The sequence below is a fragment of the Anthonomus grandis genome, chromosome 12 (genome assembly GCF_022605725.1).
Source record: "Anthonomus grandis grandis chromosome 12, icAntGran1.3, whole genome shotgun sequence".
Taxonomy (NCBI): Eukaryota; Metazoa; Arthropoda; class Insecta; order Coleoptera; family Curculionidae; genus Anthonomus; species Anthonomus grandis.
Genome location: NC_065557.1, coordinates 1,383,048 through 1,408,531, shown reverse-complemented (window position 1 = coordinate 1,408,531; position 25,484 = coordinate 1,383,048). Strand labels below are relative to the sequence as shown.

The following is a 25,484-nucleotide window of genomic DNA, read 5'->3' as shown; positions in this document are numbered from 1 at the left end:
GAGATATGGCATTTTTGATGCCCATTTTTGGCCTCAAAAACGAGGTCGAAAAAATACTCGATTTCTTAGTTCTGCTCGGATTCCCTTATAACCCGGTATTTTCGTGATCTACTTGATGAGAACAATCCGCTGGTATAGTTAGTTCGAATTCGAAAAAAAAAAAATTTTCTGAAAAAACTCGAAAGGGGGGGGTATACCCGAAAAATGAAAAAACCCAAACTTTGAAGGCCGATATCTCGGCTTCTATGGGAGCTATCTTGAAAATTCCAACGGTTTTGTCTTAGTTTCGTCGTTCTGAATCCAACGAGACTATCCGCAAGGTCGTAGCTTCTATGATAGCCGAGATATGGCATTTTTGATGCCCATTTTTGGCCTCTAAAACGAGGTCGAAAAAATACTCGATTTATTAGTTCTGCTCGGATTCCCTTATAACCCGGTATTTTCGTGATCTACTTGATGAGAACAATCCGCTGGTATAGTTAGTTCGAATTCGAAAAAAAAAAAAATTTCTGAAAAAATCGAAAGGGGGGGGGTATACCCGAAAAATGAAAAAACCCAAACTTTGAAGGCCGATATCTCGGCTTCTATGGGAGCTATTGGGAAAATTCCAACGGTTTTGTCTTAGTTTCGTCGTTCTGAATCCAACGAGACTATCCGCAAGGTCGTAGCTTCTATGATAGCCGAGATATGGCATTTTTGATGCCCATTTTTGGCCTCGAAAACGAGGTCGAAAAAATACTCGATTTCTTAGTTCTGCTCGGATTCCCTTATAACCCGGTATTTTCGTGATCTACTTGATGAGAACAATCCGCTGGTATAGTTAGTTCGAATTCGAAAAAAAAAAATTTTCTGAAAAAAATCCAAAGGGGGGGGGTATACCCGAAAAATGAAAAAACCCAAACTTTGAAGGCCGATATCTCGGCTTCTATGGGAGCTATCTTGAAAATTCCAACGGTTTTGTCTTAGTTTCGTCGTTCTAAATCCAACGAGACTATCCGCAAGGTCGTAGCTTCTATGATAGCCGAGATATGGCATTTTTGATGCCCATTTTTGACCTCAAAAACGAGGTCGAAAAAATACTCGATTTCTTAGTTCTGCTCGGATTCCCTTATAACCCGGTATTTTCGTGATCTACTTGATGAGAACAATCCGCTGGTATAGTTAGTTCGAATTCGAAAAAAAAAAAATTTTCTGAAAAAATCGAAAGGGGGGGTATACCCGAAAAATGAAAAAACCCAAACTTTGAAGGCCGATATCTCGGCTTCTATGGGAGCTATTGGGAAAATTCCAACGGTTTTGTCTTAGTTTCGTCGTTCTAAATCCAACGAGACTATCCGCAAGGTCGTAGCTTCTATGATAGCCGAGATATGGCATTTTTGATGCCCATTTTTGGCCTCTAAAACGAGGTCGAAAAAATACTCGATTTCTTAGTTCTGCTCGGATTCCCTTATAACCCGGTATTTTCGTGATCTACTTGATGAGAACAATCCGCTGGTATAGTTAGTTCGAATTCGAAAAAAAAAATTTTTTTCTGAAAAAATCGAAAGGGGGGGTATACCCGAAAAATGAAAAAACCCAAACTTTGAAGGCCGATATCTCGGCTTCTATGGGAGCTATTGGGAAAATTCCAACGGTTTTGTCTTAGTTTCGTCGTTCTAAATCCAACGAGACCATCGGCAAGGTCGTAGCTTCTATGATAGCCGAGATATGGCATTTTTGATGCCCATTTTTGACCTCAAAAACGAGGTCGAAAAAATACTCGATTTCTTAGTTCTGCTCGGATTCCCTTATAACCCGGTATTTTCGTGATCTACTTGATGAGAACAATCCGCTGGTATAGTTAGTTCGAATTCGAAAAAAAAAAATTTTCTGAAAAAAATCCAAAGGGGGGGGGTATACCCGAAAAATGAAAAAACCCAAACTTTGAAGGCCGATATCTCGGCTTCTATGGGAGCTATCTTGAAAATTCCAACGGTTTTGTCTTAGTTTCGTCGTTCTAAATCCAACGAGACCATCGGCAAGGTCGTAGCTTCTATGATAGCCGAGATATGGCATTTTTGATGCCCATTTTTGGCCTCGAAAACGAGGTCGAAAAAATACTCGATTTCTTAGTTCTGCTCGGATTCCCTTATAACCCGGTATTTTCGTGATCTACTTGATGAGAACAATCCGCTGGTATAGTTAGTTCGAATTCGAAAAAAAAAAAATTTTCTGAAAAAATCGAAAGGGGGGGTATACCCGAAAAATGAAAAAACCCAAACTTTGAAGGCCGATATCTCGGCTTCTATGGGAGCTATTGGGAAAATTCCAACGGTTTTGTCTTAGTTTCGTCGTTCTAAATCCAACGAGACTATCCGCAAGGTCGTAGCTTCTATGATAGCCGAGATATGGCATTTTTGATGCCCATTTTTGGCCTCTAAAACGAGGTCGAAAAAATACTCGATTTCTTAGTTCTGCTCGGATTCCCTTATAACCCGGTATTTTCGTGATCTACTTGATGAGAACAATCCGCTGGTATAGTTAGTTCGAATTCGAAAAAAAAAATTTTTTTCTGAAAAAATCGAAAGGGGGGGTATACCCGAAAAATGAAAAAACCCAAACTTTGAAGGCCGATATCTCGGCTTCTATGGGAGCTATTGGAAAAATTCCAACGGTTTTGTCTTAGTTTCGTCGTTCTAAATCCAACGAGACCATCGGCAAGGTCGTAGCTTCTATGATAGCCGAGATATGGCATTTTTGATGCCCATTTTTGGCCTCGAAAACGAGGTCGAAAAAATACTCGATTTCTTAGTTCTGCTCGGATTCCCTTATAACCCGGTATTTTCGTGATCTACTTGATGAGAACAATCCGCTGGTATAGTTAGTTCGAATTCGAAAAAAAAAATTTTTTTCTGAAAAAATCGAAAGGGGGGGTATACCCGAAAAATGAAAAAACCCAAACTTTGAAGGCCGATATCTCGGCTTCTATGGGAGCTATTGGGAAAATTCCAACGGTTTTGTCTTAGTTTCGTCGTTCTAAATCCAACGAGACCATCGGCAAGGTCGTAGCTTCTATGATAGCCGAGATATGGCATTTTTGATGCCCATTTTTGGCCTCAAAAACGAGGTCGAAAAAATACTCGATTTCTTAGTTCTGCTCGGATTCCCTTATAACCCGGTATTTTCGTGATCTACTTGATGAGAACAATCCGCTGGTATAGTTAGTTCGAATTCGAAAAAAAAAAAATTTTCTGAAAAAATCGAAAGGGGGGGGTATACCCGAAAAATGAAAAAACCCAAACTTTGAAGGCCGATATCTCGGCTTCTATGGGAGCTATCTTGAAAATTCCAACGGTTTTGTCTTAGTTTCGTCGTTCTAAATCCAACGAGACCATCGGCAAGGTCGTAGCTTCTATGATAGCCGAGATATGGCATTTTTGATGCCCATTTTTGGCCTCAAAAACGAGGTCGAAAAAATACTCGATTTCTTAGTTCTGCTCGGATTCCCTTATAACCCGGTATTTTCGTGATCTACTTGATGAGAACAATCCGCTGGTATAGTTAGTTCGAATTCGAAAAAAAAAAAATTTTCTGAAAAAAATCGAAAGGGGGGGGTATACCCGAAAAATGAAAAAACCCAAACTTTGAAGGCCGATATCTCGGCTTCTATGGGAGCTATCTTGAAAATTCCAACGGTTTTGTCTTAGTTTCGTCGTTCTGAATCCAACGAGACTATCCGCAAGGTCGTAGCTTCTATGATAGCCGAGATATGGCATTTTTGATGCCCATTTTTGGCCTCAAAAACGAGGTCGAAAAAATACTCGATTTCTTAGTTCTGCTCGGATTCCCTTATAACCCGGTATTTTCGTGATCTACTTGATGAGAACAATCCGCTGGTATAGTTAGTTCGAATTCGAAAAAAAAAAAATTTTCTGAAAAAAATCGAAAGGGGGGGGTATACCCGAAAAATGAAAAAACCCAAACTTTGAAGGCCGATATCTCGGCTTCTATGGGAGCTATCTTGAAAATTCCAACGGTTTTATCTTAGTTTCGTCGTTCTAAATCCAACGAGACCATCGGCAAGGTCGTAGCTTCTATGATAGCCGAGATATGGCATTTTTGATGCCCATTTTTGGCCTCAAAAACGAGGTCGAAAAAATACTCGATTTCTTAGTTCTGCTCGGATTCCCTTATAACCCGGTATTTTCGTGATCTACTTGATGAGAACAATCCGCTGGTATAGTTAGTTCGAATTCGAAAAAAAAAAAATTTTCTGAAAAAACTCGAAAGGGGGGGGTATACCCGAAAAATGAAAAAACCCAAACTTTGAAGGCCGATATCTCGGCTTCTATGGGAGCTATCTTGAAAATTCCAACGGTTTTGTCTTAGTTTCGTCGTTCTGAATCCAACGAGACTATCCGCAAGGTCGTAGCTTCTATGATAGCCGAGATATGGCATTTTTGATGCCCATTTTTGGCCTCGAAAACGAGGTCGAAAAAATACTCGATTTCTTAGTTCTGCTCGGATTCCCTTATAACCCGGTATTTTCGTGATCTACTTGATGAGAACAATCCGCTGGTATAGTTAGTTCGAATTCGAAAAAAAAAAAATTTCTGAAAAAATCGAAAGGGGGGGGTATACCCGAAAAATGAAAAAACCCAAACTTTGAAGGCCGATATCTCGGCTTCTATGGGAGCTATCTTGAAAATTCCAACGGTTTTGTCTTAGTTTCGTCGTTCTGAATCCAACGAGACTATCCGCAAGGTCGTAGCTTCTATGATAGCCGAGATATGGCATTTTTGATGCCCATTTTTGGCCTCTAAAACGAGGTCGAAAAAATACTCGATTTATTAGTTCTGCTCGGATTCCCTTATAACCCGGTATTTTCGTGATCTACTTGATGAGAACAATCCGCTGGTATAGTTAGTTCGAATTCGAAAAAAAAAAAAATTTCTGAAAAAATCGAAAGGGGGGGGGTATACCCGAAAAATGAAAAAACCCAAACTTTGAAGGCCGATATCTCGGCTTCTATGGGAGCTATTGGGAAAATTCCAACGGTTTTGTCTTAGTTTCGTCGTTCTGAATCCAACGAGACTATCCGCAAGGTCGTAGCTTCTATGATAGCCGAGATATGGCATTTTTGATGCCCATTTTTGGCCTCTAAAACGAGGTCGAAAAAATACTCGATTTCTTAGTTCTGCTCGGATTCCCTTATAACCCGGTATTTTCGTGATCTACTTGATGAGAACAATCCGCTGGTATAGTTAGTTCGAATTCGAAAAAAAAAAATTTTTTCTGAAAAAATCGAAAGGGGGGGTATACCCGAAAAATGAAAAAACCCAAACTTTGAAGGCCGATATCTCGGCTTCTATGGGAGCTATTGGGAAAATTCCAACGGTTTTGTCTTAGTTTCGTCGTTCTGAATCCAACGAGACTATCCGCAAGGTCGTAGCTTCTATGATAGCCGAGATATGGCATTTTTGATGCCCATTTTTGGCCTCGAAAACGAGGTCGAAAAAATACTCGATTTCTTAGTTCTGCTCGGATTCCCTTATAACCCGGTATTTTCGTGATCTACTTGATGAGAACAATCCGCTGGTATAGTTAGTTCGAATTCGAAAAAAAAAAAATTTCTGAAAAAATCGAAAGGGGGGGGTATACCCGAAAAATGAAAAAACCCAAACTTTGAAGGCCGATATCTCGGCTTCTATGGGAGCTATCTTGAAAATTCCAACGGTTTTGTCTTAGTTTCGTCGTTCTGAATCCAACGAGACCATCCGCAAGGTCGTAGCTGCTATGATAGCCGAGATATGGCATTTTTGATGCCCATATTTGGCCTTAAAAACGAGGTCGAAAAAATACTCGATTTCTTAGTTCTGCTCGGATTCCCTTATAACCCGGTATTTTCGTGATCTACTTGATGAGAACAATCCGCTGGTATAGTTAGTTCGAATTCGAAAAAAAAAAATTTTCTGAAAAAAATCGAAAGGGGGGGGTATACCCGAAAAATGAAAAAACCCAAACTTTGAAGGCCGATATCTCGGCTTCTATGGGAGCTATCTTGAAAATTCCAACGGTTTTGTCTTAGTTTCGTCGTTCTAAATCCAACGAGACCATCGGCAAGGTCGTAGCTTCTATGATAGCCGAGATATGGCATTTTTGATGCCCATTTTTGGCCTCAAAAACGAGGTCGAAAAAATACTCGATTTCTTAGTTCTGCTCGGATTCCCTTATAACCCGGTATTTTCGTGATCTACTTGATGAGAACAATCCGCTGGTATAGTTAGTTCGAATTCGAAAAAAAAAAATTTTTTCTGAAAAAATCGAAAGGGGGGGTATACCCGAAAAATGAAAAAACCCAAACTTTGAAGGCCGATATCTCGGCTTCTATGGGAGCTATCTTGAAAATTCCAACGGTTTTGTCTTAGTTTCGTCGTTCTAAATCCAACGAGACCATCGGCAAGGTCGTAGCTTCTATGATAGCCGAGATATGGCATTTTTGATGCCCATTTTTGGCCTCTAAAACGAGGTCGAAAAAATACTCGATTTATTAGTTCTGCTCGGATTCCCTTATAACCCGGTATTTTCGTGATCTACTTGATGAGAACAATCCGCTGGTATAGTTAGTTCGAATTCGAAAAAAAAAATTTTTTTCTGAAAAAATCGAAAGGGGGGGTATACCCGAAAAATGAAAAAACCCAAACTTTGAAGGCCGATATCTCGGCTTCTATGGGAGCTATTGGGAAAATTCCAACGGTTTTGTCTTAGTTTCGTCGTTCTGAATCCAACGAGACTATCCGCAAGGTCGTAGCTTCTATAATAGCTGAGATATGGCATTTTTGATGCCCATTTTTGGCCTCGAAAACGAGGTCGAAAAAATACTCGATTTCTTAGTTCTGCTCGGATTCCCTTATAACCCGGTATTTTCGTGATCTACTTGATGAGAACAATCCGCTGGTATAGTTAGTTCGAATTCGAAAAAAAAAATTTTTTTCTGAAAAAATCGAAAGGGGGGGTATACCCGAAAAATGAAAAAACCCAAACTTTGAAGGCCGATATCTCGGCTTCTATGGGAGCTATCTTGAAAATTCCAACGGTTTTGTCTTAGTTTCGTCGTTCTAAATCCAACGAGACCATCGGCAAGGTCGTAGCTTCTATGATAGCCGAGATATGGCATTTTTGATGCCCATTTTTGGCCTCAAAAACGAGGTCGAAAAAATACTCGATTTCTTAGTTCTGCTCGGATTCCCTTATAACCCGGTATTTTCGTGATCTACTTGATGAGAACAATCCGCTGGTATAGTTAGTTCGAATTCGAAAAAAAAAAATTTTTTCTGAAAAAATCGAAAGGGGGGGTATACCCGAAAAATGAAAAAACCCAAACTTTGAAGGCCGATATCTCGGCTTCTATGGGAGCTATCTTGAAAATTCCAACGGTTTTGTCTTAGTTTCGTCGTTCTAAATCCAACGAGACCATCGGCAAGGTCGTAGCTTCTATGATAGCCGAGATATGGCATTTTTGATGCCCATTTTTGGCCTCAAAAACGAGGTCGAAAAAATACTCGATTTCTTAGTTCTGCTCGGATTCCCTTATAACCCGGTATTTTCGTGATCTACTTGATGAGAACAATCCGCTGGTATAGTTAGTTCGAATTCGAAAAAAAAAAATTTTTTCTGAAAAAATCGAAAGGGGGGGTATACCCGAAAAATGAAAAAACCCAAACTTTGAAGGCCGATATCTCGGCTTCTATGGGAGCTATCTTGAAAATTCCAACGGTTTTGTCTTAGTTTCGTCGTTCTAAATCCAACGAGACCATCGGCAAGGTCGTAGCTTCTATGATAGCCGAGATATGGCATTTTTGATGCCCATTTTTGGCCTCAAAAACGAGGTCGAAAAAATACTCGATTTCTTAGTTCTGCTCGGATTCCCTTATAACCCGGTATTTTCGTGATCTACTTGATGAGAACAATCCGCTGGTATAGTTAGTTCGAATTCGAAAAAAAAAATTTTTTTCTGAAAAAATCGAAAGGGGGGGTATACCCGAAAAATGAAAAAACCCAAACTTTGAAGGCCGATATCTCGGCTTCTATGGGAGCTATCTTGAAAATTCCAACGGTTTTGTCTTAGTTTCGTCGTTCTAAATCCAACGAGACCATCGGCAAGGTCGTAGCTTCTATGATAGCCGAGATATGGCATTTTTGATGCCCATTTTTGGCCTCAAAAACGAGGTCGAAAAAATACTCGATTTCTTAGTTCTGCTCGGATTCCCTTATAACCCGGTATTTTCGTGATCTACTTGATGAGAACAATCCGCTGGTATAGTTAGTTCGAATTCGAAAAAAAAAAATTTTCTGAAAAAATCGAAAGGGGGGGGTATACCCGAAAAATGAAAAAACCCAAACTTTGAAGGCCGATATCTCGGCTTCTATAAGAGCTATCTTGAAAATTCCAACGGTTTTGTCTTAGTTTCGTCGTTCTAAATCCAACGAGACCATCGGCAAGGTCGTAGCTTCTATGATAGCCGAGATATGGCATTTTTGATGCCCATTTTTGGCCTCAAAAACGAGGTCGAAAAAATACTCGATTTCTTAGTTCTGCTCGGATTCCCTTATAACCCGGTATTTTCGTGATCTACTTGATGAGAACAATCCGCTGGTATAGTTAGTTCGAATTCGAAAAAAAAAAATTTTCTGAAAAAATCGAAAGGGGGGGGTATACCCGAAAAATGAAAAAACCCAAACTTTGAAGGCCGATATCTCGGCTTCTATGGGAGCTATCTTGAAAATTCCAACGGTTTTGTCTTAGTTTCGTCGTTCTAAATCCAACGAGACCATCGGCAAGGTCGTAGCTTCTATGATAGCCGAGATATGGCATTTTTGATGCCCATTTTTGGCCTCTAAAACGAGGTCGAAAAAATACTCGATTTCTTAGTTCTGCTCGGATTCCCTTATAACCCGGTATTTTCGTGATCTACTTGATGAGAACAATCCGCTGGTATAGTTAGTTCGAATGCGAAAAAATTTCTGAAAAAAATCGAAAGAGGGGGCTTTTTTTCTTTCCAAGGTGGACTGTCGATTATAATGCTCATTGAATTACAACAAGTTCAAAGGAAGATTTAATTATTATAATTACAAGCAAACGCAATAGACGCCTTACCGCCCCTGAAATCACAGCAAAAATCAACAAGGAGCGTAAAAAAGCGGTCAGTGTTTCGACAGTAAAATGTATTTCATCAATTTTCCAAGAACGTACAAGTTGAGAAAGTGTTGCTTAGTAAAGTAATTTTTTATCAAAAAATGCTCATAACTAAAAAATTACAGAAGCTGTAAAGGTGAAATTTATCACAAATATCTTCGACTGAAACATATTTCAGTATTTTGTAAAAACCTTACTAGAACCAGCAAAACACGACATTTCTTAAAAACCCAAAATTTCCCTTCTCAATATTTAATTAAGTAGTGCACATAAGGCAATACATTAACGGTCCCATTCAAATTCTAACCCAATAAAGTTGACTTTTTCCCGCTCGTTTTAAAAGCACCCCCGGCATACAAGCCGTAAAATTACGACGGAAAATTTACGACCCACTTTCCAGCAACCATCAAACAATCATAAAAGTTATTTTTATTTCGTTCAATGCGGGACGGACCCTCTAAAATTGATTAAACCCGTTTTATAAGAAATCGAAACAAAATTTAACACGCGGAATGTCCTTCAATAGAACAGTTTGGAATTTAATTAACGCACGCCAAACAAGGATAATCGATAAAATTTAATAAAACTCGCTTTAGTATATAAATTATTTATACGTATATCACTAATAAGCTACATAAACTTAACAAAGTGTATCTATCTTATTGGTCAGTTAAATTCATCGGGACATATACATAATAAATATATACAAAACTAAACTCCCCGGTGCATAAATATACAAAAGTGCAATTATATAATAATCTCATGTAAAATTTATTTGTAAATTCATGTCTATACAACCCCAAATATTCAGTACATATATATAATTTTTTTTTGTATTGTAATCACATTGTTTTTTCTTTTAGAATTAAGCATATACAAGTTTTTGTAAAAATGAGACTCCTCTGTATAAATTTATATGAAAAAGTAGTTAACAGTCAGTGGCAAAATGTTATTGTACGCCCCTGGATGACTTATGGGAATGAAGCAATCAATAATTTTTTTTAATGTAAAGTTTAAATATTACAATATTATTTTTATGACAGTAAAAAGAAAAAGGTCATAAGTTCTCATTATTGTTTTTTCTTCTTCTAAATTATCTTCCTCTTAACCATTTTATAGAAGATAGAAAGAGACATCAAATATATGTCCATCTTTCACATCCACTACATCAACATTGACAGCAGAGGAATTAATTGAACAAATAGAGGATACAGAACGCGTAAAAGAATGATCAAAACATTAAAAAAAAATATAAGCCAATCTTACAGGATTTTGCAGCTACAATATCTCCGTTTGTATGGGTGTTACAAACTTAATGAATATAATCAACATTGTTAAATAAATCATTACTTATCGAATAAAGTTTATTTCATGATTCTACCTTCACTAGATCAAAAGTTATCAACCAAAACCCTGGAGGTTGACGCTCAAAGGTGCTACTGACGTGAAGCAAAATTGAAATGATTATATCTCTTCAACAGTTAAACATTTTGGAAAAATTTTAAAAATTTTTTAAAAATGATCAGTTAGTGTTCAAGTTTATTTATGATGATCATCACTGTAGGTGAATTAGTAAAGAAGATATGAGCCATTTTTGGGTTATGACCTCTTTAAAAGGGATCTTTTGATTTGCATCTGCAATATCTCCGGTCGTATTGAGTCTACAACTTTAAGGAAGATAACCAACATTGTTGAGCAACTCACTGCTAATCGAATAAAGTTTATTTCATAACTCTATCTTCAGTAGATCAAAAGTTATTAACTAAAATGCTGGAGGTTGACGCTCAAAGGTGCTACTGACGTGATGCAAAATTGAAATGATTAAATCTCTTCAACAGTTGAACATTTTGGAAAAATTTAAAAAGGTTCTTAAAGATGATCAGTAAGTCTTTAAGTTTGTTTATAACAATCATGACTGTAGGTAAATAAGTAAAAAAGATATGAGCCATTTTTGGGTTATGACCTCTTTGAAGGGGATCTTTTGATTTGCATCTGCAATATCTCCGGTCGTATTGTGTCTACAACTTTAAGGAAGATAACCAACATTGTTGAGCAACTCACGGCTAATCGAATAAAGTTTGTTTCATAACTCTACCTTAAGTAGATCAAAAGTTATCAACCAAAAATGCGGAGGTTGACGGTCAGAGTTGCTACTGACGTGAAGTAAAAATCAAATGATCATATCTCTTAAACGGTTGAACATTTTGGAAAAATTTAAAAAGGTTCTTAAAGATGATCAGTAAGTCTTTAAGTTTGTTTATAACAATCATGACTGTAGGTCAATTAGTAAAAAAGATATGATCCATTTTTAGGTTATGACCTCTTTGAAGTGGATCTTTTGATTTGCATCTGCAATATCTCCGGTCGTATTGTGTCTACAACTTTAAGGAAGATAACCAACATTGTTGAGCAACTCTCTGCTAATCGAATAAAGTTCACTTTATGATTCTACCTTCAGTAGATCAAAAGTTATCAACCAAAAACTTGGAGGTTCACGCTCGAAGGTGCTACTGACGTGAAGAAAAGTTCAAATGATCATATCTTTTAAACAGTTGAACATTTTAGAAAAATTTTAAAAGGCTCTTACAGATGATGAGTTAGTCTTCAGGTTTGTTTATGATGATCATAACTGTAGGTCAATTAGTAAAGAAGTTACGAGCCATTTTTGGGTCATAATCAGTTTTAAGGGGACATTTTGCTTTGCAGCTGCAATATGTTGATTCGTGTAAGCTCTACAGATTTAATTTAAACAGAAAGTAGTGTTTATTTCTATTTTATAAATATTTTTATGTAGTCACATATCATGTTTAAACTGCAAAATTAGTACAATTGATTCTAAAGTAAAATCAATAGTGTCAAATGTACGCTACTGAATGCCTTGAATACGCCCATCCAAACTGTAACTCTCCTATTGAAGCCAATCAGAATAAAGTGAAGGCGGAGTCACCATGGGCGTACTTTATAAAGAAAAAAATGCCACCGCACCATTAATCACCCTTCAACCCACGAGAAAAAAATAATAACGATATCACAACAAGTTCAGATCTACAAGCACATGCCCGGATTCTGGGAGCACCAGGTAGGCCACATGGCCTCCGGCTTCAACCCTCTACTAATCAACCTCTCCCTATGGACACTCAGTCTCGTGTAAACGTCCTCGTGGATCGAGTAGGTGGTGGTGTCTTGCGAAGGGTCTGTCCACATCCTTTCTGCAAATGCGGCGGCACGTGGCCACAATCGGGAGTCCAGGTTCCATTCGTTCACTTGTTCGGTCCATAGGCAAACCTCGCCACCTGGAAATGTATAAAACGTATTTATCCAAATACCGTTGAGTTTATACTCATTTTCGGCTACTTTTGACAATAATTTTTAAGTCACTAATATGTCAATACTAAAAAAACTGTCAAAATCATTAACCAGTTACAATGGTAGAAAGTGAAGAAGTGGACTTTTGACCCCTAATTAGGGATAAATGTCTTTCTGAGGTCCAGAAATCATGGACGATCGCTATGAAATTATGCCTCTAGTGTGTATTTGGATTAAATATGTTGGAAAAGTAACATTTCCAGACGATCCAGAATGTTTCTGAAAGGTGAGATGCGGTAGAAAGTGAAAAAGTGGACTTTTGACACCTAAATCGACAGAAATGTCCATCTGAGGTCCAGAAATCATGGACGATCGCTATGAAATAATGCCTCTCGTCTGTATTTGAATTAAATACGTTGGAAAAGTAACATTTCCAGGCGATCCAAGATGTTCCTGTAAGGTGAGATGCGGTAGAAAGTGAAAAAGTGGATTTTTGACACCTAAATCCGCATTCATGTCCATCTGAGGTCCAGAAATCATGGACGATCGCTATGAAATTATGCCTCTCGTCTGTATTTGGATTAAATACGTTGGAAAAGTAACATTTCCAGACGATCCAGAATGTTTCTGAAAGGTGAGATGCGGTAGAAAGTGAAAAAGTGGACTTTTGACACCTAAATCGACAGAAATGTCCATCTGAGGTCCAGAAATCATGGACGATCGCTATGAAATTATGCCTCTCGTCTGTATTTGGATTAAATACGTTGGAAAAGTAACATTTCCAGACGATCCAGAATGTTTCTGAAAGGTGAGATGCGGTAGAAAGTGAAAAAGTGGACTTTTGACACCTAAATCGACAGAAATGTCCATCTGAGGTCCAGAAATCATGGACGATCGCTATGAAATTATGCCTCTCGTCTGTATTTGGATTAAATACGTTGAAAAAGTAACATTTCCAGACGATCCAGAATGTTCCTAAAAGGTGAGATGCGGTAGAAAGTGAAAAAGTGGACTTTTGACCCATAAATCGGCATTTATGTCTATCTGAGGTCCAGAAATCATGGACGATCGCTATGAAATTATGCCTCTCGTCTGTATTTGGATTAAATACGTTGAAAAAGTAACATTTCCAGACGATCCAGAATGTTTCTGAAAGGTGAGATGCGGTAGAAAGTGAAAAAGTGGACTTTTGACACCTAAATCGACAGAAATGTCCGTCTGAGGTCCAGAAATCATGGACGATCGCTATGAAATTATGCCTCTCGTCTGTATTTGGATTAAATACGTTGGAAAAGTAACATTTCCAGACGATCCAGAATGTTCCTAAAAGGTGAGATGCGGTAGAAAGTGAAAAAGTGGACTTTTGACACCTAAATCGACAGAAATGTGCATCTGAGGTCTAGAAATCACGGATGATCGCTATGAAATTATGCCTCTCGTCTGTATTTGGATTAAATACGTTGGAAAAGTAACATTTCCAGACGATCCAGAATGTTCCTAAAAGGTGAGATGCGGTAGAAAGTGAAAAAGTGGACTTTTGACACCTAAATCGACAGAAATGTGCATCTGAGGTCTAGAAATCACGGATGATCGCTATGAAATTATGCCTCTCGTCTGTATTTGGATTAAATACGTTGAAAAAGTAACATTTCCAGACGATCCAGAATGTTTCTGAAAGGTGAGATGCGGTAGAAAGTGAAAAAGTGGACTTTTGACACCTAAATCGACAGAAATGTCCGTCTGAGGTCCAGAAATCATGGACGATCGCTATGAAATTATGCCTCTAGTGTGTATTTGGATTAAATATGTTGGAAAAGTAACATTTCCAGACGATCCAGAATGTTCCTAAAAGGTGAGATGCGGTAGAAAGTGAAAAAGTGGACTTTTGACACCTAAATCGACAGAAATGTGCATCTGAGGTCTAGAAATCACGGATGATCGCTATGAAATTATGCCTCTCGTCTGTATTTGGATTAAATACGTTGGAAAAGTAACATTTCCAGACGATCCAGAATGTTCCTAAAAGGTGAGATGCGGTAGAAAGTGAAAAAGTGGACTTTTGACACCTAAATCGACAGAAATGTGCATCTGAGGTCCAGAAATCACGGATGATCGCTATGAAATTATGCCTCTCGTCTGTATTTGGATTAAATACGTTGGAAAAGTAACATTTCCAGACGATCCAGGATGTTCCTGAAAGGTGAGATGCGGTAGTAAGTGAAAAAGTGGACTTTTGACACCTAAATCGACAGAAATGTGCATCTGAGGTCCAGAAATCATGGACGATCGCTATGAAATTATGTCTCTCGCCTGTATTTGGATTAAATACGTCGGAAAAGTAACATTTCCAGACGATCCAGGATGTTCCTGAAAGGTGAGATGCGGTAGTAAGTGAAAAAGTGGACTTTTGACACCTAAATCGACAGAAATGTGCATCTGAGGTCCAGAAATCATGGACGATCGCTATGAAATTATGTCTCTCGCCTGTATTTGGATTAAATACGTCGGAAAAGTAACATTTCCAGACGATCCAGGATGTTCCTGAAAGGTGAGATGCGGTAGTAAGTGAAAAAGTGGACTTTTGACACCTAAATCGACAGAAATGTGCATCTGAGGTCCAGAAATCACGGATGATCGCTATGAAATTATGCCTCTCGTCTGTATTTGGATTAAATACGTTGGAAAAGTAACATTTCCAGACGATCCAGAATGTTTCTGAAAGGTGAGATGCGGTAGAAAGTGAAAAAGTGGACTTTTGACACCTAAATCGACAGAAATGTCCGTCTGAGGTCCAGAAATCATGGACGATCGCTATGAAATTATGCCTCTCGTCTGTATTTGGATTAAATACGTTGGAAAAGTAACATTTCCAGACGATCCAGGATGTTCCTGAAAGGTGAGATGCGGTAGTAAGTGAAAAAGTGGACTTTTGACACCTAAATCGACAGAAATGTGCATCTGAGGTCCAGAAATCACGGATGATCGCTATGAAATTATGCCTCTCGTCTGTATTTGGATTAAATACGTTGGAAAAGTAACATTTCCAGACGATCCAGAATGTTTCTGAAAGGTGAGATGCGGTAGAAAGTGAAAAAGTGGACTTTTGACACCTAAATCGACAGAAATGTCCGTCTGAGGTCCAGAAATCATGGACGATCGCTATGAAATTATGCCTCTCGTCTGTATTTGGATTAAATACGTTGGAAAAGTAACATTTCCAGACGATCCAGAATGTTCCTAAAAGGTGAGATGCGGTAGAAAGTGAAAAAGTGGACTTTTGACCCATAAATCGGCATTTATGTCTATCTGAGGTCCAGAAATCACGGATGATCGCTATGAAATTATGCCTCTCGTCTGTATTTGGATTAAATACGTTGGAAAAGTAACATTTCCAGACGATCCAGAATGTTTCTGAAAGGTGAGATGCGGTAGAAAGTGAAAAAGTGGACTTTTGACACCTAAATCGACAGAAATGTCCGTCTGAGGTCCAGAAATCATGGACGATCGCTATGAAATTATGCCTCTCGTCTGTATTTGGATTAAATACGTTGGAAAAGTAACATTTCCAGACGATCCAGGATGTTCCTGAAAGGTGAGATGCGGTAGTAAGTGAAAAAGTGGACTTTTGACACCTAAATCGACAGAAATGTGCATCTGAGGTCCAGAAATCATGGATGATCGCTATGAAATTATGCCTCTCGTCTGTATTTGGATTAAATACGTTGGAAAAGTAACATTTCCAGACGATCCAGGATGTTCCTGAAAGGTGAGATGCGGTAGTAAGTGAAAAAGTGGACTTTTGACACCTAAATCGAAAGAAATGTGCATCTGAGGTCCAGAAATCATGGACGATCGCTATGAAATTATGCCTCTCGTCTGTATTTGGATTAAATACGTTGGAAAAGTAACATTTCCAGACGATCCAGGATGTTCCTGAAAGGTGAGATGCGGTAGTAAGTGAAAAAGTGGACTTTTGACACCTAAATCGACAGAAATGTGCATCTGAGGTCCAGAAATCATGGACGATCGCTATGAAATTATGTCTCTCGCCTGTATTTGGATTAAATACGTCGGAAAAGTAACATTTCCAGACGATCCAGGATGTTCCTGAAAGGTGAGATGCGGTAGTAAGTGAAAAAGTGGACTTTTGACACCTAAATCGAAAGAAATGTGCATCTGAGGTCCAGAAATCATGGACGATCGCTATGAAATTATGCCTCTCGTCTGTATTTGGATTAAATACGTTGGAAAAGTAACATTTCCAGACGATCCAGGATGTTCCTGAAAGGTGAGATGCGGTAGTAAGTGAAAAAGTGGACTTTTGACACCTAAATCGACAGAAATGTGCATCTGAGGTCCAGAAATCATGGACGATCGCTATGAAATTATGCCTCTCGTCTGTATTTGGATTAAATACGTTAGAAAAGTAACATTTCCAGACGATCCAGAATGTTCCTGAAAAGTGAGATGCGGTAGAAAGTGAAAAAGTGGACTTTTGACACCTAAATCGGCATTTATGTCTATCTGAGGTCCAGAAATCATGGACGATCGCTATGAAATTACGTCTCTCGTCTGTATTTGGATTAAATACGTTGAAAAAGTAACATTTCCAGACGATCCAGAATGTTCCTGAAAGGTGAGATGCGGTAGAAAGTGAAAAAGTGGACTTTTGACCCATAAATCGGCATTTATGTCTATCTGAGGTCCAGAAATCATGGTCGATCGCTATGAAATTATGCCTCTCGTCTGTATTTGGATTAAATACGTTAGAAAAGTAACATTTCCAGACGATCCAGAATGTTCCTGAAAAGTGAGATGCGGTAGAAAGTGAAAAAGTGGACTTTTGACACCTAAATCGGCATTTATGTCTATCTGAGGTCCAGAAATCATGGACGATCGCTATGAAATTACGTCTCTCGTCTGTATTTGGATTAAATACGTTGAAAAAGTAACATTTCCAGACGATCCAGAATGTTCCTGAAAGGTGAGATGCGGTAGAAAGTGAAAAAGTGGACTTTTGACACCTACATCGACAGAAATGTCCATCTGAGGTCCAGAAATCATGGTCGATCGCTATGAAATTATGCCTCTCGTCTGTATTTGGATTAAATACGTTAGAAAAGTAACATTTCCAGACGATCCAGAATGTTCCTGAAAAGTGAGATGCGGTAGAAAGTGAAAAAGTGGACTTTTGACACCTAAATCGACAGAAATGTCCATCTGAGGTCCAGAAATCATGGACGATCGCTATGAAATTATGCCTTTCGTCTGTATTTGGATTAAATACGTTGGAAAAGTAACATTTCCAGACGATCCAGAATGTTCCTAAAAGGTGAGATGCGGTAGAAAGTGAAAAAGTGGACTTTTGACACCTACATCGACAGAAATGTCCATCTGAGGTCCAGAAATCATGGTCGATCGCTATGAAATTATGCCTCTCGTCTGTATTTGGATTAAATACGTTGGAAAAGTAACATTTCCAGACGATCCAGGATGTTCCTGAAAGGTGAGATGCGGTAGTAAGTGAAAAAGTGGACTTTTGACACCTAAATCGACAGAAATGTGCATCTGAGGTCCAGAAATCATGGACGATCGCTATGAAATTATGCCTCTCGTCTGTATTTGGATTAAATACGTTAGAAAAGTAACATTTCCAGACGATCCAGAATGTTCCTGAAAAGTGAGATGCGGTAGAAAGTGAAAAAGTGGACTTTTGACACCTAAATCGGCATTTATGTCTATCTGAGGTCCAGAAATCATGGACGATCGCTATGAAATTACGTCTCTCGTCTGTATTTGGATTAAATACGTTGAAAAAGTAACATTTCCAGACGATCCAGAATGTTCCTGAAAGGTGAGATGCGGTAGAAAGTGAAAAAGTGGACTTTTGACACCTACATCGACAGAAATGTCCATCTGAGGTCCAGAAATCATGGTCGATCGCTATGAAATTATGCCTCTCGTCTGTATTTGGATTAAATACGTTAGAAAAGTAACATTTCCAGACGATCCAGAATGTTCCTGAAAAGTGAGATGCGGTAGAAAGTGAAAAAGTGGACTTTTGACACCTAAATCGGCATTTATGTCTATCTGAGGTCCAGAAATCATGGACGATCGCTATGAAATTACGTCTCTCGTCTGTATTTGGATTAAATACGTTGAAAAAGTAACATTTCCAGACGATCCAGAATGTTCCTGAAAGGTGAGATGCGGTAGAAAGTGAAAAAGTGGACTTTTGACCCATAAATCGGCATTTATGTCTATCTGAGGTCCAGAAATCATGGTCGATCGCTATGAAATTATGCCTCTCGTCTGTATTTGGATTAAATACGTTAGAAAAGTAACATTTCCAGACGATCCAGAATGTTCCTGAAAGGTGAGATGCGGTAGAAAGTGAAAAAGTGGACTTTTGACACCTACATCGACAGAAATGTCCATCTGAGGTCCAGAAATCATGGTCGATCGCTATGAAATTATGCCTCTCGTCTGTATTTGGATTAAATACGTTGGAAAAGTAACATTTCCAGACGATCCAGAATGTTCCTGAAAGGTGAGATGCGGTAGAAAGTGAAAAAGTGGACTTTTAACACCTAAATCGACAGAAATGTCCATCTGAGGTCCGGAAATCATGGTCGATCGCTATGAAATTATGCCTCTCGTCTGTATTTGGATTAAATACGTTGGAAAAGTAACATTTCCAGACGATCCAGAATGTTCCTAAAAGGTGAGATGCGGTAGAAAGTGAAAAAGTGGACTTTTGACACCTACATCGACAGAAATGTCCATCTGAGGTCCAGAAATCATGGTCGATCGCTATGAAATTATGCCTCTCGTCTGTATTTGGATTAAATACGTTAGAAAAGTAACATTTCCAGACGATCCAGAATGTTCCTGAAAAGTGAGATGCGGTAGAAAGTGAAAAAGTGGACTTTTGACACCTAAATCGACAGAAATGTCCATCTGAGGTCCAGAAATCATGGACGATCGCTATGAAATTATGCCTTTCGTCTGTATTTGGATTAAATACGTTGGAAAAGTAACATTTCCAGACGATCCAGAATGTTCCTAAAAGGTGAGATGCGGTAGAAAGTGAAAAAGTGGACTTTTGACACCTACATCGACAGAAATGTCCATCTGAGGTCCAGAAATCATGGTCGATCGCTATGAAATTATGCCTCTCGTCTGTATTTGGATTAAATACGTTGGAAAAGTAAAATTTCCAGACGATCCAGAATGTTCCTGTAAGGTGAAATGCGGTAGAAAGTGAAAAAGTGGACTTTTGACCCATAAATCGGCATTTATGTCTATCTGAGGTCCAGAAATCATGGACGATCGCTATGAAATTACGTCTCTCGTCTGTATTTGGATTAAATACGTTGAAAAAGTAACATTTCCAGACGATCCAGAATGTTCCTGAAAGGTGAGATGCGGTAGAAAGTGAAAAAGTGGACTTTTGACACCTAAATCGACAGAAATGTCCATCTGAGGTCCAGAAATCATGGTCGATCGCTATGAAATTATGCCTCTCGTCTGTATTTGGATTAAATACGTTGGAAAAGTAACATTTCCAGACGATCCAGAATGTTCCTGAAAGGTGAGATGCGGTAGAAAGTGAAAAAGTGGACTTTTAACACCTAAATCGACAGAAATGTCCATCTGAGGTCCGGAAATCATGGTCGATCGCTATGAAATTATGCCTCTCGTCTGTATTTGGATTAAATACGTTGGAAAAGTAACATTTCCAGACGATCCAGAATGTTCCTAAAAGGTGAGATGCGGTAGAAAGTGAAAAAGTGGACTTTTGACACCTACATCGACAGAAATGTCCATCTGAGGTCCAGAAATCATGGTCGATCGCTATGAAATTATGCCTCTCGTCTGTATTTGGATTAAATACGTTGGAAAAGTAAAATTTCCAGACGATCCAGAATGTTCCTGTAAGGTGAAATGCGGTAGAAAGTGAAAAAGTGGACTTTTGACCCATAAATCGGCATTTATGTCTATCTGAGGTCCAGAAATCATGGACGATCGCTATGAAATTACGTCTCTCGTCTGTATTTGGATTAAATACGTTGAAAAAGTAACATTTCCAGACGATCCAGAATGTTCCTGAAAGGTGAGATGCGGTAGAAAGTGAAAAAGTGGACTTTTGACACCTAAATCGACAGAAATGTCCATCTGAGGTCCAGAAATCATGGTCGATCGCTATGAAATTATGCCTCTCGTCTGTATTTGGATTAAATACGTTAGAAAAGTAACATTTCCAGACGATCCAGAATGTTCCTGAAAAGTGACATGCGGTAGAAAGTGAAAAAGTGGACTTTTGACACCTACATCGACAGAAATGTCCATCTGAGGTCCAGAAATCATGGACGATCGCTATGAAATTATGCCTCTCGTCTGTATTTGGATTAAATACGTTGGAAAAGTAACATTTCCAGACGATCCAGAATGTTTCTGAAAGGTGAGATGCGGTAGAAAGTGAAAAAGTGGACTTTTAACACCTAAATCGACAGAAATGTCCATCTGAGGTCCAGAAATCATGAACGATCGCTATGAAATTATGCCTCTCGTCTGTATTTGGATTAAATACGTTAGAAAAGTAACATTTCCAGACGATCCAGAATGTTCCTGAAAAGTGACATGCGGTAGAAAGTGAAAAAGTGGACTTTTGACACCTACATCGACAGAAATGTCCATCTGAGGTCCAGAAATCATGGACGATCGCTATGAAATTATGCCTCTCGTCTGTATTTGGATTAAATACGTTGGAAAAGTAACATTTCCAGACGATCCAGAATGTTTCTGAAAGGTGAGATGCGGTAGAAAGTGAAAAAGTGGACTTTTAACACCTAAATCGACAGAAATGTCCATCTGAGGTCCAGAAATCATGAACGATCGCTATGAAATTATGCCTCTCGTCTGTATTTGGATTAAATACGTTAGAAAAGTAACATTTCCAGACGATCCAGAATGTTCCTGAAAAGTGACATGCGGTAGAAAGTGAAAAAGTGGACTTTTGACACCTACATCGACAGAAATGTCCATCTGAGGTCCAGAAATCATGGACGATCGCTATGAAATTATGCCTCTCGTCTGTATTTGGATTAAATACGTTGGAAAAGTAACATTTCCAGACGATCCAGAATGTTTCTGAAAGGTGAGATGCGGTAGAAAGTGAAAAAGTGGACTTTTAACACCTAAATCGACAGAAATGTCCATCTGAGGTCCAGAAATCATGAACGATCGCTATGAAATTATGCCTCTCGTCTGTATTTGGATTAAATACGTTGGAAAAGTAACATTTCCAGGCGATCCATGATGTTATTGGAAAAAACAAATAAAGCAACAAATAAAAGAAAAAAAAAGAAGTAAAATAGAAGAAAAAAATAAACAGACTAAACCTGAAAAATTAAAGGAAAACAATAAAAAAAAACACACTTTTTTTATAAAAAAATATCCAGTGCAAATTTTCTTTTCCCAAGAAAACCTCTCTAGTATTTTTCCAGTTTTACTAACAAAAAGTTTACTAGACCGTAAACCGTATTGTGTTTCAATTTATTAAATTTATTCGCCCCGGTGCGATTTCGAGTGGATTTTTCATATTAAGAGGTTTACGTTTTTTTTACCCTCGTACTTGAATAAAACGTAAAAACAGGAGAGATTTCAAGGACTTTTCCGATCCAGGAAATCACAGACGATCGCTAGAAAATGTCTTTTCTTATGTGTATTTAATTTAAGTACGTCCAAAAAGTAACGTTTCCAGCGGATCCAATGACGTCATACACTAAGAAACCTCCCCCTTCAAATAATGAATGAGCATTTGAGGGCGAACTGTATTAATAAACCTCTCTAAATAATTATTCCCTGAATTTAATTCCGAACTACCTCCCTCCCAATTTTTCATTATTAATTTGGGTATAAGTAACTATCGGATACGAATAATTTTTTTCCCGGAACAAATAATTTATTTGATTGCTGCCCTGTTCATTTTCCAATAATCCGTCGGTAAGGGGACGCTCAATCATTGTCAGGGAAGACATTAGAGTTAGTAATGGAAACGGACACGCGGTCAAATAGACATGAGTAAGTAATTGGCGTATTATTAACTGAAGGTTGAAGTTATTAGTTGAGAGCCATAAACAGGACTTACCCAAAAAGCTCTTTTTGCTTAGTCTTAATTGGTGCCAAGGCTGATGGTTGTAAACGGTCTGCCAAGGCCTGTAAGGGTCGCAAGCGGCCTCCCCGGTTTCCCTCCACCTGCCAAATCCACAATCCAGATACCAGGCATCCACGTGGGACGCCAGGACCTTATAACCGTCAGCCACTAATTCTGGAGTATCGGTCCATTGGCTGGCACCCCAACTTTGAACAGTTATTTGATTCTGGAATGAAAGATTTCGTTAGATCCAGATATTTTTTTTGAGTAAAACAGGATCTGATCTACAACTTTGATCTCTACGAGGTTGCTCGTAAAAACAATAGGAAATAAGTTATCTGGATGATTGTGATAGATTAGCAAAAGGCTGCATAAGACAGTGTTGACTCAATTTATTTAAGATATCTCAGAAACTGTTGATCCTATAAAACAAATTATAAGACGCATTTGGAAGAACGAGATCTGGTCTACAAAAATATGTTTTATAGATTTTTTCATTAGATTAATAGCAAACGAGTTATTTGGGTAAATGTGTCCATGACACAGAACTCATTAACTGTTGGGTTCATTTAGTTGAGATATCTCGAAAACTGTTCATTTTAGAAGAAAAATGATAATTATCGGTTTGGAAGAATAGAACCTAACCTACAAAATTGCATTCTATAAAATTTTTCATAGGACTAATAGCAAACGAGTTATTTGGGTAAATGCGTTCATCAAACTAACTCAGCAACTGTTAAGTCCAATAACTCGACAATGAATAGGAATATTCTTGTCAATTAAAAAGTATATTCCTCAGAAGAATATTCTCTTGAAATAATGATTATAGTTCACACTGATCCAGGCAAGAATTACAAGACTATTCTTCATTTTGCTTAGTAATCTCGAAAAACAATGGTTGCTCTTCAAGGTGACCACTCAACTAAAAGTTCAATAACTCGACAATGGATCAGAATATTCTTGTCAAATAAAAAGTGTAATATTAAGAAGAATATTCTAGGCAAAAGTTGTTTAAGACTCAAACTAGTTCAAAGAAGAATAAAAGAGCTATTCGCCATTATAGTTAGTTATGTCCAAAAATAATTGTTTGCTCTTTAAGGTGACCACTCAATTTAAAGTCCAATAACTGGACAACGAATAGGAATATTTTTATGAAACAAAAAGTATATTCCTCAGAAGAATGTTCTCTTAAAATAATGCTTATAGTTCAAACTGATCCAGGCAAGAATTACAAGAATATTCTTCATTTTGCTTAGTAATCTCGAAAAACAATGGTTGCTCTTCAAGGTGACCACTCAACTAAAAATTCAATAACTCGACAATGGATCAGAATATTCTTGTCAAATAAAAAGTGTAATTCTCAGAAGAATATTCTCTTGATTAATTCCTTATGCTTCAAAATAATCGAAGTAAGAAGTGCAGAAATATTCTTCATTTTATACAGCGATCCCGAAAAACAATGGTTGCTCTTCAAAGTGACCACTCGACTAAAAGTTCAATAGGTGGACAACGAATAGGAATATTCCTGTTAAATAAAAAGAATTATTTTCAGAAGAATATTCTTTGAACATATTAGTTATAGGGTTCAAAGTAGTTCTTGCAAGGATTTCAAGACTATTGGTTATTTTGAGTAGTGATGTCCCAAAAATAATGTTTATAAAGTGACCACCCAACTAAAAGTTCAATAACTGGACAACGAATAGGAATATTCCTGTCAAATAAAAAATATAATACTAAGAAGAATATTCGATGCAAAATTTGCTTAAGACTCAAACTAGTTCAAAGAAGGATAAAAGAGTTATTCGCCATTATAGTTAGTTATGTCCAAAAATAATTGTGTGCCCTTTATAGTCATCACTCAACTTAAAGTTCAATAACTGGACAATGAATAGGAATATTTTTATGAAACAAAAAGTATATTCCTTAGAAGAATATTCTCTTAAAATAATGCTTATAGTTCAAACTGATCCAGGCAAGAATTACAAGAATATTCTTCATTTTGCTTAGTAATCTCGAAAAACAATGGTTGCTCTTCAAGGTGACCACTCAACTAAAAATTCAATAACTCGACAATGGATCAGAATATTCTTATCAAATAAAAAATGTAATCCTCAGAAGAATATTCTCTTGATTTATTCCTTATAATTCAAAATAATCGTGCAGTAATATTCTTCATTTTATACAGCGATCTCGAAAAACAATGGTTGCTCTTCAAAGTGACCACTCGACTAAAATTTCAATAGCTGGACAACGAATAGGAATATTCCTATTAAACAAAAAGTACTATCCTCCGAAGGATATTCTGTTAAGTTGTATTCTATAAAATCTTTCATACGACTTATAATAAACGAGTTATTTGGATAAATGGGTTGATCACGCTGAACTCATCAATTGTTAGAACTATTTAGTTAAGGTATCTCGAAAACCGTTGGTCCTTTGAGAAAAATCATAATAATCAATTTGAAAGATTGAAAAATAGTCTACAAAATTGTATTCTACAATTTTTTTCCTAAAGCTAATAACAAACTAGTTATTCAAAAAAAAAATGAACACCCGATGGAATTAAAATTATTATTCGCATTTATACGGGATTCTTGAATATCGATTTACTACTACTTGCCTACTTACTAATTAATATCCGAGCCTTAATTTAATATTGATGCTTACTCCGTTAGGGAGTTCGGAAGTTACAGGGATGCATCTTAAATTACTTCCCTGGAACGTTAATGTTTAAATATGACAATTCTTTTTTGTTCTAAAAAATCACTTTTGCGCCCGGACTAAGGCCTCTAGGATTTCAGTTTCTATTTATAGTCCAGGCGTATCGGACAATGGCAACAAGGC

General features: G+C 37.8%; 1 protein-coding gene and 1 long non-coding RNA gene across 8 annotated transcripts in view; one reads left to right on the top strand and one right to left on the bottom strand.

Moving 5' to 3' along the window:
- Positions 1-9,766: 9,766 nt before the first annotated feature.
- LOC126743167 (probable beta-hexosaminidase fdl) overlaps positions 9,767-25,484 on the bottom strand; it is a 136,633-nt gene continuing 120,915 nt past the window's right edge. For 3 of the 5 annotated variants that reach the window (XM_050450148.1, XM_050450146.1, XM_050450147.1), the window contains exons 9-10: positions 22,635-22,866; positions 9,767-12,468 (exon numbers count right to left, since the gene is read on the bottom strand). In XM_050450148.1, coding sequence (XP_050306105.1) covers positions 12,221-12,468; positions 22,635-22,866 — 480 coding nt within the window. In that variant the 3' untranslated portion in view covers positions 9,767-12,220. The remainder of the gene's footprint in view (positions 12,469-22,634; positions 22,867-25,484) is intronic. The other 2 variants (XR_007662799.1, XR_007662800.1) reach the window with 2 other exon arrangements.
- On the top strand, positions 12,691-16,757 carry LOC126743175 (uncharacterized). 3 transcript variants are annotated; one of them, XR_007662803.1, is made up of 3 exons: positions 12,691-12,834; positions 13,183-13,356; positions 16,663-16,757. It is a non-coding gene; the product is annotated as an uncharacterized LOC126743175 (long non-coding RNA). The 3 variants fall into 3 exon arrangements; XR_007662804.1 differs by lacking the exon at positions 16,663-16,757 and adding an exon at positions 16,315-16,409; XR_007662805.1 differs by lacking the exon at positions 16,663-16,757 and adding an exon at positions 15,271-15,365.